The sequence below is a fragment of the Pleurodeles waltl genome, chromosome 5, assembly GCF_031143425.1.
Source record: "Pleurodeles waltl isolate 20211129_DDA chromosome 5, aPleWal1.hap1.20221129, whole genome shotgun sequence".
Taxonomy (NCBI): Eukaryota; Metazoa; Chordata; class Amphibia; order Caudata; family Salamandridae; genus Pleurodeles; species Pleurodeles waltl.
In genome coordinates this window covers 116222366-116237066 of record NC_090444.1, presented here as the reverse complement: position 1 = coordinate 116237066, position 14701 = coordinate 116222366, and the positions used below count along the sequence as shown (strand labels likewise).

The window sequence follows — 14701 nt, the reverse complement described above, 5'->3', positions numbered from 1 at the left end:
CCTGCCTCTCCCTGGGAGCTCAACATAGTCCTTTCATGACTCAAGCAGGACCCTTTCAAACCCATTCACAAGTCACCCCTGCAACATCTCTAATGGAAAACTGCTTTCCTTGTATCATTCTTATCAGCTTGCAGGGTTAGCAAAATCCAGGCCTTATGTTCTCACAAACCATACACATTTTTTCACTCTAACAAAGTAGTGATGAGGACTCACCCGAAATTCCTCCTGAAGGTTATTTCAGATTTCCATTTCAATCAATATCTCTACCAACCTTCTTTCACCATCCTTCAACCACGGCTGAAATAACTCTTCATTCCCTGGATGTAAGGAGGGTCTTGAAGTTTTATCTAGATAAAACACGTGACCTACGCAGATCGGACCAATTGTTTATCAATTATGGCCCGGTCTATACAGGTTTAGCCACTTCCAAGCAATCTGTCTCCTGATGGATAGTGTCTTGCACTCTACTATGTTACCAAAAAGCCAACAAGACCTTATCAGCTAGACCTAAGGCACATTCTACTGGGGCAAAACGGCTACCAATGTGTTAATGAGAAATGTCCCTACAGCTGAAATTTGCAAAGTAGTGGAGAGCTGTTCACACGTTCACCAGGCACTATTGCTTGGATTCGGATGCTAGAACCGACAGATGATCAAGTAGGACATGCCTCCCTCTCAAATTTGTTTGCTTAAATGGCTAGTTTAGTAGTTCCTTTGTCTTTTCCACCGCTCTTGGTGGGGATGGGCTTGTTACTCTATACCTTGCTTATGGCTATCAGTGGAGATCTTTTAAGTGAGAAGGAATGGTTTCTCATGTGTAATCCCAGTTCTTTCCGAGGGGAATCTCCAGTGAAGTCATAAGCAACGCTTCCGCCTCCCCGGTAAAGATGACAGAAATGATTATTGGACCTATCTATCACTCACACATCTTGTCAAAACGAACTGAAGCAACTGCCACCTGCTGGGCATGATGGGATACTGGTGGTCCCAGGGTCCTTAAAGGCACAGACACTCTTTTTAATTCATATAATGACAACCTATAGAGCTACACTGGCCTGCTATCCTTCATCGTTTCACTTTTACAAAAAGGGTTTGTGAAAGAGATTAATGCTGTTATTACAAACTATTGGCTTTAAATTTTATTTATATATATTTATATATATATATATATGAGTTTATTGCCCCTTTTTTAAGAACAGTCTGAAGAATTGGGTCATTGTACCCTGTTCCTGCAGGCTGCATAATGCTTTTTCTCTTAAGTGACTCTGCAGGCCTTCCTGAAGAAAGGCGAACATTTACACTTAAGAAGATATACTATGAAAAAGTGCCCTGGGATCCCCTTACCTGGACGGTTCTATTAAGTGTCTATGACTTCAATGGAGAGTCCCCTAAGGGAGAAACTATTCCTTCTCATCCAACAAATAGGTTTACACCATAAACTTTATATCTGTGTTTTTTAGATAGTCTTACAAGAACCGTCTTCCTACTGGCTGGGTTATTTAGCCCCTTAACATTCCGGGTGGTAAATGAAATGGAATAATTCACCAAAAATGAACAACAGAGATTATTTCACCCCACACACACACATTTTTGTAGACAAAGTGACACACCCCAGTCTAAAAGAGTTGCTCAAAATCGATGTTAATCAGACAAACTAAGCGTAAGAGCATGATGGGAGGAGGAGGTGGGTGTAAATTCCCAGCTTCGATGGTGATGCATGCACAGCTTTGTGAGGTATAGAAAGAACACAGTTATGGTTGAGGCGTATATCTGGAGTGTTGAGAGCATGTGGGTGGGGAGTGTACAGCGAGAGGTGAACTGGGTCAAAGCATAGCTTTTTGGTTGGAAGGGCAGTGAATGGCTCAGAGTGGGGCCAAGAAGAAACCCAGTGAAGGATGGGGTAAGTCAGAAAGCCCGAAGTGGTAAGGGCTGAGTCTATTTGAATAAGGATGGGGCAGAAAAGCATCTTGTTACAGAGAAGCAGTACAGGAAATAGCAAGAATCTTCAATGTGGGAGGAGCCACAAGGCGGAACGTGGGTAGGCCGGGCGAGGGCAGAACCTGACAGGGGGGTGGAGGATGGTAGCCTCCGACACAAGGAGAGAGAGGGTTTCGCCCGACTGGGCAGGATGTGGAGGAGTAGTATCCACCATGTCCTTTTATTTTATTTTTTTATAAACAAAACATAACCTACCTATACAAGAACGTTATATACCTCTCCCCCATTTTAAAAAATCATTCCAAAATTGTAATGCTTCTCATTTCACGGATTACTTGTGTATTTCTGTTTATTATTTCCTGCTCAGACTATATAGTGGTCTTGAGTCATTTTTACAATAAAAATGCTCAATCTTTTTCTACACTTTACTGGTGAAAATATAAAGCCTCCTATAAGTGTTGTGTATTTTTTGCTCACAGGCTCTACGGTGCTGCGATGCCACTGGGCCAAGTTCCCGGGATAAAGCCAAACTAAATATGTGTCCTGTTAGTTGGAGTTCAAACCTCATTGTGCTTAAGATGGAACATAAGTCTTACAGTTCCCGAACAGGCAACTTCAGCAGTTTCCAGTTAAGAAAAAAATACAATTAAGGTCAAAGCATCTTAATTTAATCAAATGAATAAGGATTTAAGGAAAACAACAATATATCTCCAAGCTTGGCAGATCCTCAGGCGGCTTGTCTGATGCTCGCTAATGTCTGTGAACCCAGTTGCCTGCTCTTTCCAAGTCAGGTCCGTGCTGGCCCTATGGTAAGCAATAGGCTTCTGCCTAGGGCACCACCAGACAAGGGACAGCAGATCCCACGAGCCGCAAATGCAGCCCCATTTTCAGCCGAGGGGAAGCATCAACATTTAACTTTGCCAGTGGAAGAAAACATGCTTCTGCCAGCCCAGAATTAAGGTAAGCATGTAGGAGCCTTCTTTAGGCTGTCTTCTCTGCTAACTAGCTCACTGAACCCTAAAACTGAGCTGAACCCTCCAGGATGTTGAGATCATCAAACCACCTTCCATCTTGTTACTAGAGCTTACAGATCTAAATGATTCAGTGGCAGAGCTCTTCATATAGGCTGTTCGAACCTGTACATATTGATGCCACAGATGTGTTGTGGTGAGCCGATATATAACACAGGCAGTTGTGCAGTTGAATGAAGATTTATTGATGATTACAAGCCATATAGTGGACCCATTCACCAGCGTCATTCCAGCTCTGTGATCCGTCCTGAACTCCCTAATTGACAATCTCTATCCAGCGCAGAATATGGCATACACTTGGAAGATGCACTAAATAGAAAAGCACAATAATGAATACATGGCAAGAATACCACATATGTCTCCCCTTAATAAAGAAAAGAAAAAAAACACAATAAATGATTTATAAAAATGAAGAATCGAAATAGGAAGGACAAAATAACATGCAGAAAAAGATCTTACACAGAAAAGTCCTGCAAATAACCATGTTTTTCAGATTGCCTACCACTTCTGGTAGTCGAACTGTCCTTGCTGTTAGCCCCCCTATTGCTATTGCTGCTACACACATTGCCTGAATTAATAACATTTGCAGATTGCTTAGGTCCATCTTCAGTAAAAGTGGAATTATTCCTCTCCAAAATGAAGTCATTACCTGTAGCGATGGGCTGCTCTTGGAAAGAATATTTTCTCTTCAATAAATTCTCTATAGGAGATAATAATTTCCCTGGTTGTTGCAATTTGTTTCTTATCACAGTATTGTGAAAATCATGTAAAACAATCAAGTTTCTTTTTTCCCTCCAGCACCCATCATCTAATAACATGACAGATGAACGTGCCGGTTTAGATACTCTGAATGGACGAAAAAATGTAAATTCCACTTTTGACTTCCTAGGTCTCATATCTTTTAGCATCACCCAGGAACCCACACATAGTTCATCCTCACCCAAGCACTTCTTAGAATCATTATACGTCTTCAATTTTTCCTGAGCCACCACCACTTCTGATTTTATTTTATTTGGATCCACAATGTCTTCCACCCTGCTGTCAGATTTTTCCTTCAACCAGTTGGGCATACATCTGTACATGAATGTCTTCCTTTCAACAAAGTAAACGGCGACACACCAGTAGCACTGCGAGGAGTATTATAGTAAGCCCATACTTTACCTTGAATGAATTCCTCCACATTCACTCTGCATGTGAAAGCTGTCTGAATTCCTTCCGTGAGTAATCAGTTGACCCTCTCAACAGCACCACTTACCTGTGGAGAGTATAAAGCCACATTATAATGCTTAATGCCTTTATCCTTCAAAAATGATTCCATCCTTTCCAAGACCAACTGAACCCAATTATCTGAGACAAGCTCATACGGATAACCCCCTAAGGCAAAAAAAATGTCCAAAAACATAAAGACAACTTGAGTAGTAGTTTCGGCTACAAAGTCATATTATATCACTTTGGAATATTAGTCAGAAACCACTATTAAATACTTTGACTTATCAGGCAATGCCAAAATGGGTCCCACCAATCTAAGGCTAATTTAGACCATGGTGCTTGAGGCAGAGGAGTAGGTATCACAGGAGTACCTTTCAACTTCCAATGCTTATTGGACATAATGCATTCTTGACATGAGCCAAAAAAGTCATCCAAATCCTTATCCATATAAGACCACCAAAATAGCATGTTAGGGCCTTCTTAGTGGCTGTGTTTTTTAAGTGTCCCCAATGGGCCAATTCAGTTATCTTTAACCTTAACCCTTTAGGCATGACACATTTCCCAGCTCATAACAAAATGCCAGTCTCAACAGTAAGTTGATCAGTCAGTTGACTAAAACAGTATAATTCTCCTTTAAGCTGTCTTACATGCCACCATCCTTGTTGAACAAACTGCTTGTACTTCTGCCAGATAACATCTTCCTCAAAGGCCGTGTTACATTCCTGCTCTCGAACTTTGCATTGACACCTGTTCACCACATCCATGCTGGCCACCACGCGCTCGTTACCCAACAACTCCTCATTTTGCATCCCTTCCTGTACACCAGTTGGAAATCTAGATAAGCAATCTGTTGTAGCATTGGTACTACCGGTAGGTACCGTATTTCAAAATTATGCTCTTGGAGTTTAGACAAGGTCCTTATCAGTCTTGAAGAAGCAGATGATGTACCTTTGTCTCCCAATAAATATACTAAGGATTTGGGATCAGTGCGTCATATAAAATGTGTTACCCATACATATGTTCTGAATTTTTCAATAGCCCAGGCGCCAGCAAGGCCGTCCCTTTCAATGGTGCTGTATTTACTTTGTACCTCAGACAGCACCCTATATGCAAAGGCAATGTTAACTTCAGCGTTGTCGATGCGTTGACATAATATAGCACTTAGACCTACAGCACTTGCGTCCACCGTAATTATACATTTGTGCCCACTAATGTAAGATTTTAATTCTGGAACCCTTGTCAGTATATCTTTAATCTCTCCAAAAAACGTTTTGTTCATCTGGACCACAACCAAATTTCTCTTTGTTCCTAAGCAACTTCTTAAGCTGCTCCATGAGAGTGGCATGCCCCCTAACAAACCGGAAGTAATAATCACTGAACCCCAAGAATGAATTTAACTCATCATTGTTACGTGGAGCCAGCACATCCCTTAATGCTTTTATAAGATCCTCCTTGGGTTTAATCCCTTCCAATGTGATACAATGACCAAAATATTCCACATTGTTGGTTAAAAAAATCACATTTATATTAATTTATCTAAAATGCAATTGTGCTCCACAACCGCTGTAGCAAAAATTATGATGACGTCCTGCAACCCTAACACACAAGGAACATAAGCTTTTGAAATATGGTTGCCACTGATGCTAGACCGCACGGCAAGCGAACATACTTATAAGACCCAAATAGTGTGATGAAAGAAGTCAGGGCTTGTGACTCCGTCTTCAGAGGTCAATATTACTAAAGAGGTCAGTATTACTAAAGACCTTTGCCTCTTCTAAAGTTAACAATAATTCATTAATTTTTGGCAATGGGTGGCAATCCATAATTATATTTTTGCTAAGCGAACGCAAGTCGGCACGCAGGCGAATCTGCCCATTTATTTTCTTGACTATTACAGCAGCATTGACCCACTCTGCTGTGTTGACTGGTTCGATAATCTTGTCAAGACATAATTGATCCAGGTGTTTCCTCAAGTCCTCTCTCACGGATAAAGGAACATCCCTTACCTTTTGCTCCGCTTGTACTGCGTCCTGTTTCAGAACAGTTTTGTGTTCAGATCCCCTGATTGTGCCAATTCTCTCTGAGAAAACAGTAGGATACTTGGATAAAATCTGATCTATACCCTCATTAGTGGCCTCCACTAACATAACAGGAGTGTTAGCACCTGGTCTTAGTATAATATCCAGCCTCTCCTGATCAACCCAACCAAAAATGTCCCCGCCATTAACTCCCACTTACATTTTTAGTAAAGATCATTCTGCCGGAGAAGTGCAACAAATCCTAAAAAAATACTCTTGTTCGATTTCTGACTCTCCATAAGCTATAGCTCTTATATCAGTTTTTTTAAGAAGACAGTTGCTCCAGTGCAACTTGAAAGATTCTTCGAACAACATTGTAACTGGTGAACCTCAGTCCACCATTATCCTTAACTCAGCTTCACCAATTTTGACAGTGCAAAAAGGACCATTCTTGCTAGCAACTAACCTCACATCATGATCAATTGCATGCATGCAAATTTCCTGTTGGTCATTACCAACAGTTAAGATTGGAATTGTACTTACACTTTCTTCTAATTGTGAATAATGTTGTTCCATTTAAGGAACACAGATAACTTTGACAGTATCCCACTTTTGCAAACTCTCATGAAATGTCCAGTTCTCCTGCACCTGTTGCACTTTTTACCTTGTGCGGGACAATTCAAACGATTCCTCAAATTACTATGAGATCCACATCTAGAATATACATGAGACCTAATAATTCTATTTCTCTTGTAGTTTGTATCTATTTTCGTTTACAGTATTCAAATTCATATTTTCTGAAACACTAGATGCACCGGATAACACCTTCACAGTTTCACAGTTTCATCTAAAATAGGATTGGTGCAACAAAGAAGATGCTCCAGGACAGTCTTAAAATGACAATTCAGGATGATTTGGTCTCTTAAATATTGATCTTCGGCATTCTCGAATTTGCACGTGCTGGCTTCTCATGGCTGCTACATACTGCTCTTTATTTGCACCTGCAGCTTGCTTCCTTGAGTAGAAATTGAACCTTTCCAAAGCAATGCTCGGTTCATCAGAAAAATGCTGTGCTAGGTTTTTTTTCAGCCTCCACAAATAGATTTCAATTACCTGCATTCCCTGACTCTTCTCCGGAAGGTTGAATTTCTGGCAAGTTATAGAAAAATGTTTGTCCTACCGTGCCCAGATGATTATAAAATATAGCCAATTTCCTGGCTGGACTGTAGCCTACACCACCTATAGCTACCAAATAATTGTTAAACATATGCACCCAGTGTTTCCATTCTAATCTGGGTTTGCCTGGATCATCTAGGAAGTAAGGAGGTTGCTGAACATTGCCCCCTCCCGACATGGCAATATGTTATTAGAACATTTGGACAAAATCCCTCAAACATAGTAGATAAATTGCCCAAAAATTGAAAGGGGCAGAAAAATAATTAACTTTGAAACAGTTACCGGTACAGAAGCCCTTCCTAGAATTGTTTTGTGTCCGATCACCTGCGCAATCGATGAATAAGAAAATAAAAATGGCGCACGCCGAGCATGTGTGTGCTGACCTCAATGTGAGCGTGTCACACAGTGCGCATGGCTGCCACGTCTGCCAGGATAGAGACAATTGCTGGGCAATCGCGTCGGCTGACTTGGAATGCTGATTCACTGCAACCATGATGACTCCAGCAAGCTGCCAAAAAACCCTCAATGGTGATTGGGATTTGACCAGTGCAATTTGCCAAGGCTTTTCCTCTTATCGGTGCACTCCAGCACACCAGTCAATCGCCCAAATGTTGATGCGTGTCACAGTTGCCGCTGTCCCCCCCACAATTATAGCTTCACAGACGTCGCTGTCAATGGGCTTGCGAATGCTTAAAATGGTTTCACCATCCTTGTCGCCAGTATGTTGTGGTGAGTGTGTGTGTATATATATATATATATATATATAAAATCCAGGAAATGACATAGTTGAAAGAAGAAGAGTTATTGAGAATTACAATCCGTATAGTGGAGCCCATCGACCAGCGTCCTTCCAGCTCTGCGATCCGTCCTTACCCTTGCCAGTTAGGCAGCTTATTCAAGTCAGGAACACAGAACATGGAACACGCTTGGAAGATGCTCTAAATGAAACAGAAATGAATACATGGCGTGATAATACAGAATACCACAAAGGGCTCGAAAAAGACCTCTTCAGGAATGTCTCGAACAGCTTCCTTGTCCACGTGGTCTATTATTATATCTTTATCATCACTTAGACTCTACCAGACTCTACTCAGGCACAGTCATTTGGTTCGATGGCTTTGAACCTTATTGATGACATTTTGTTCCTAATATTCTGGAGTGACTTTTTTGATCCTAATCTCACTCTTTTCAGCACTGCAGACATTACCCCTTCCACAGTGCTCTGATTCAAGTTCTACTGGGAAACAAATAATAAGGAACTAAATTATTAAAACTGGGTGGCCAATTCTTAAAAGGCCAAGTGGGAGACAGCCATTGACAGCGCTATTAGAGGGTGACAGGGCCATAACCGTCTAATGCCCCTGGAGGCTCGGGAGAGTCATGATCCTCTGAAGTTACAGTTTGTGGAATCCAGAGCCGTAAATCGGCATATCACAGGATTTTGAGAGCAGTGGGCTTAGTCCCCAAAAACCAACCTCCGCAAATTGTTTTTGTCACTCTAAGGGAGGCATCTAGGTATCCATCGTGTCCCAATTTTTAAAAATTAATATTAGTTTCTACAGAGCACATGAGTTCTTTCCATAGGGACAGGAAAACACAGTGATAAAGATAAAAGTACAGATGCAAGTTTAGAGATAAAAAAATAACATCTAAATTCATCAAGAAGTCTAGTTCAGGCGAGGGTTGTACACAAAATGGTCAGAAGGAGGCAGGTAAAGGATAACAAATGTTACAAGTGAGGGGGGTAGAAGAGGGTTTGCAGAGTGATGGGAACAGAAGGGTATGCAAAGTCATGGGTGCAGAGAGGGTACGCAGAGTGATGGGAACAGAAGGGTATGCACAGCCTTGGGTGCAGAGAGGGTACACAGATTGATGGGGAAGGAAGGGTATGCAAAGTCATGGGTGCAGAGAGGGTACGCAGAGTGATGGGGAAGGAAGGGTATGCAAAGCCATGGGTGCAGAGAGGGTACGCAGAGTGATGGGGAAGGAAGGGTATGCAAAGTCATGGGTGCAGAGAGGGTACGCAGAGTGATGGGGAAGGAAGGGTATGCAAAGTCATGGGTGCAGAGAGGGTACGCAGAGTGATGGGGAAGGAAGGGTATGCAAAGTCATGGGTGCAGAGAGGGTACACAGAGTGATGGGGAAGGAAGGGTATGCAAAGTCATGGGTGCAGAGAGGGTACGCAGAGTGATGGGGAAGGAAGGGTATGCAAAGTCATGGGTGCAGAGAGGGTATGCAGAGTGATGGTAAGGGAATGGAAAGTCATGGGTGTAGAGGGGGTATGTGAAGTGATGGGGTGGAGACGGTATGAGAAGGGAGATAGTGACGTAAGATTCAATGGATGGCGTGCCTGGTTTTAATCAAAATTTGTAGGATATTTTGCACTTCCATGGGGAGAAAATGAAGAGGAAAGACTGCAAAACGAAGGAAAAGGCAAATGGTAGTAACATAAATGACAAAAGGAGCAAAAAGCCATAAACTCACTTTTTTGACGTGCTTCCTAGTCCCTGCTCTCCTATATGTACAAACATTAATGAATGTGAATCTATAGGAAAAGCTTGCCTCAGGCAGACTTTTACTCTGTGAATGCTTTTTACCTGACCAGCTCCAGTTGAGTTATGTACTACTGTCAGGTCTGGTGGCTTAGTGGACTAATGCGCCCACTGTAGAGGCCTGTGTTTGACCTCACGGTCACAGGTTCAAATCCCAGTGGGTCCACTCAGCCTTTCACCCTTCTGAGGTCAATAAGACAAGTACCATAAAGCTGGGTAACAATCAACATCTGTTATTAAGCACCAAGATACCCTTCTGGGTGAATGTACGCTCAACAAATATATTCTTGGATAGTGGATATTTATTAAGCAATTGCAAGGAAAAAAATGTGACATTGTTTCAGCCCTAGTGCCCTCCATTTTCACTAGATGGTTTCTCACCTTCATCAATCTGTTATCTTCAGGGTAGACGGGGTTCATTACATATCTTCAGCTTTTAGGAGATTCCCACTGTCTAAAGAGCCCGCTAGTCTGATATGTCAGGCTGAGTTTTATTAAAGATGTCTGTAAATTGTAGATTAATGGCAGTTCCTTGTGCTAAGGGAGATGTCACATGGGATGGGTGGAACTCACAGAGTTTCTCTCCGTGGAATTCCACCGAGCTACATACAAATTCTGTGAGATTTTGCAGAGTTCCCACAATGGGCGTAAGTATGCATGTCGCGCTGCATTGTAACGCCAGTAGCGCTGAAAAATCAGCACGAAGGGCACAAAGTGGCGTGCAAGACAGTGCAGCAATTTGAGTTGATTTTGCTGCCGCTCATGTAGAAAATATACTCAAGTGGCAGCAATTGTACTAGAGATGCAGCACTGTGACCACGACTGCACGCATTAGAAAATGGCGCTAGGGGAAGACAAACCGTGCTCGTATTTCTGGAGCCTCGCGGGGAAACAAATCTGCTACGCAACGATTGGCAAAATTTGGCTGGAACTCTGTGTTACAAGAGAAACGTGGAGTCACCTAATTACGCCAATTCTGAGGGCGGAATGAAACATTCAGCCCACCCTGTAACATGAAACTGGCAGTGAGAGGTATGTAATTTGTCTTATTTGTTTTACAGAGCGTGTATTGCATGCTGCACTAGAAGTTTTAGAAAAAGTCTACGGCTTGAATTCTATGATCAGTACTATTCCTAGGTAGCTTGTATAGGCCTGTTCATTTTTCAACTAATTTGAATCTTAAACTGTTAATAATTCATTCAATGGGAAGTGCAACTTTATACTCTGTTTTGTCGCCCCCGTTATTTTCTGGATAATTACTGTCCTCAAAACATAGAATCTGTGCCCAGACAGAGGAAAGTTGTCGTCCTATTTGTGCAGCTTGTTTTATATAAAGGGGTTTGTGCCAAAAGTGGGCCCAACCCTGTTTCCAAACCGCAACCATGATGCGGTCCTGCACCCGGAAGGTTAACTATCAGAGCCTGCAACCAAACCGCTATATGTAAATTGGGTGCAAGCCTTTTTTTGCCAAAGTCTAAATCTTCTATACAAAATATGTGTGCACCATAAGCACACTCATGACTTGGGTGGTTAAATATTAAGCCATTGATGTAATTAATATAAATGTGCTAAGAAATTGGTAGATTTCTGGGGTTTTCTGCTATGTGGACACATTTACCCACATTCAGTCAATCCATCAGTCGACTTGTAGACCGCGACTTGCCACCCTGAGGGTATCCAGGTGCCGGGGGTCCAGGGTTTCAGTCAGAGCCAGGCTTTCAGTGTCCTACGGAGCTCCTGTAGAGTAGGGTCATCCTGAGGTACACGGGAGGCCGTTCCATACCTCGGAAGAGGCAGAAGTTAAACCAGAGGAGCTCTGGTGCCCATCAGCTGGCTCCTTTGGTGTTCTTATTAACGCTTGCTCTTTGTTAGCAGAAATTCCTTCTGCTGTTCGTGCTTGAACTGTTTTCTTTCTTCTGAATTTGCAGGCCCTGGATGGCTTCTTCTTTGTGGTGAATCGAGAAGGCAGGATCGTGTTTGTGTCTGAGAACGTGACGAGCTACCTGGGCTACAACCAAGAAGAGCTGATGAACACCAGCATGTACACTCTCCTGCATGTGGGGGACCATGCCGAGTTTGTGAAGAATTTGCTGCCAAAGTCACTGGGTAAGAGAGGCGAACAGAGCAGAATGTGTGTCTGTCATTGTTGCGCTCAGAGTTTCAAGAACATTGGCTAACCCACATGTTCCCATTTTTCATTGGTTGATGGCAGCTGCAGGTACCACTGCTATTTTAGAAGAGACGGAGAGAAAGTGTCGGGAAGTTAAAAAGTAGTACTGCTCATTGACTGGTTGGTAGCATCATCGATTGCTAAAGAGCACTAACTGAGATCCACTTTGTGCTGAAGGGATGAGTGGCATATATCCACCTTGCACAAATACACACTATCAATTCTAGGTTTTTCACACACATACATCTTCATTCAGCAGCTGCTCCCAGCCTCTTTAGCTCTCTCTCACAACCTCTGGTTACATGTTTATCTTGCATTGACTCCCCATCAAGATCATACATTGTCACCCTGACCAAGATTTTTTACGGACATATGTATACTGCATCACAATCTCTATGTAAACAACAGAAGTGCTCAGGTGATCCTGACACTTTGCACAGATGTCCTTATAAACTTTATAACCACGGCTAAATCGTAGTGCACTCCTTGGACCACCTCCGATTTTTCTTTTGACTTACCATCTCCTTTTCTTAACTAGTTTTAAGCAAGTGATTATTAAATCATGTGGACTGTAATTCAAAGAATTATAAGGATCATGAGAATTTAGATTGTCCTGGGACACTACCCTTTGTTTTTCACTCGTACTATAACAGTTGCAGGCCTCGGTGTGCAGAAACATTGTGGGTGACGGTGAATGGTCTCCACCTTATTGCCTCCCTTGAATGGAAAGATGGAGTTGAAGACCGCGCTCTCATGAAAGTTTACTATTAGATCAATCATCAGCAGATAGGTCTGGAAACAGCGGTGGAGTCCTAAGCAGAAAATCATGTTTTGGTGTGAATAAAGAAGCTTACATAACCTTGAAGAGGAACACAAGGATCTTCAAGCCCTTATGGAGCTTCTGAACATACATTGAGTAAAGCGAAAGAGCGGCTGGTTGAACATGAAGCAAAGCAATTCAAGGATATCTTTACAAAAACATACTGCGCTTTGGCAGGGATAGATTCAATAGTCTTATCTTCATGTTTGATGACACATTTCTTAGTTGCATCGAGAGCACCTGCTGAAGCCCCCCATGACCTGATGCTTTTGTCTTTATCAGCATGGCTCTCGTGTTGGATAGCCTGGGTCTGTGCAGGGCTTGACTCAAGTCACTCTGCTTTAGTCACCTCCCTGCCATGTCCAGCAGGCCTGCTCCTTGATTGATGGCCTCTCACTCTTCTGATGAAACCTCTCCTGGCTCCTCTGCTAGTCTAAAAAGCTAATCCTGCACATCTTTCCCTACAACCAGCCCCGCTAGCCCTCGGCACCTTGGGAGGGTCCCACCTCCTCTTGTGAGCATTTCCCCTGATACAGGTGTGTGTTCTCCTGATCACTCTTGGAGGCAACACCTCAGATGCAAATCTTCATCTCTGGTTGGCCCACCCCAGTGGACGTGTAGAGTTCACCATTAATGTAAGTTCCTGCCTTAGCTCCACTGCTCGCCTCACCCAGGTGTTTGGAAGGCAGGGCGGATGTGAAAGGTCACGCGGTAACAAGTGAACGTGATTTAATCGGGAATATCAACTAGAATTAATCTGCCAGCTCACTACCCATTTATGGTTATGGGGGTCATGGCCATCACTGACATGTTGGGGCTCACCCTGCTTTTAGAATACATCTTTGATATCCGTACTCCTCCTCTTTGCATACTGTCACTGTGCGAATACAGCGGAGTAAACCAATTATTTTCCTTACTCAGTTCTTTTCTTGGTTGGAATTAGCTGCTGGTACCATTTGCAAAGGTTTACCTCTACCTCAGGCTTTGCTTGGCACCGTATATTCCGCATGCCTTGCTGTGATCCAGTAGATGATTTTGCAAGTAATTTACGCATCTTAAGCCATATTCAAAGCCTTTAATCAGAATACATGTTCACAGAAATGCAACAAAGTCCTGGTTTTACTCTCTTGCTCCATTGGTTCTCTGCACAAATACTCATTTCAGCTCAGGGCAGTTGTACTCTTCAGCACATTGTAAGTGCTTAATGCCTTTGGTAATAGGTTTATTCACCTACAGGGGGTGATGTCACTGCCATAAACTAGCTGAGAGAAAATGAAAAGGAGAATTTTGGGAGCTGCAGTTAAAGGGCCGAGCAGGATGCTGACTCACACATCTTCATAAAGTCTGTTTTGAGAGATCAGTGTTCAATCAATGCACAGGATAAGAACAGTCGTCATATCCACCCCTGAGCTGAAACCTAACAGTTAACAAGTCAGAAGTAGCATACATTAATTTATAGCTTGAAGAATATAAATCTGTTTTGTTGTACACAGAATCCACAGGTCTCTGGTCTGTTATATTGCACATCGTTCACTCTGTTATATAGACATAAAGTAACCCATGCAGTAGAATATAAGGATATTGCAAGTCAAAGAGAAATTCCATCACCATACAGAGGAATGAGGCTGAATGCACAGTTCCTTTATAATGTTATAGAACTCAACTTTGAGGTGAGTTGCAGTATCCTTATCATGTACGACAGGGGGTACTTTATACCTTGTAATACATGGTCGCACCATCACCTTTCCCACAAACCACTTAAATCTTTGGCACATAGCTCTTTCATA

General features: G+C 42.5%; 1 protein-coding gene across 4 annotated transcripts in view; it reads left to right on the top strand.

The window, feature by feature from the left end:
- NCOA1 (nuclear receptor coactivator 1) overlaps positions 1-14701 on the top strand; it is a 722334-nt gene that overhangs the window by 560268 nt on the left and 147365 nt on the right. For all 4 annotated transcript variants that reach the window (XM_069233763.1, XM_069233765.1, XM_069233764.1 and 1 more), the window contains one exon: positions 11853-12030. In XM_069233763.1, coding sequence (XP_069089864.1) covers positions 11853-12030 — 178 coding nt within the window. The remainder of the gene's footprint in view (positions 1-11852; positions 12031-14701) is intronic.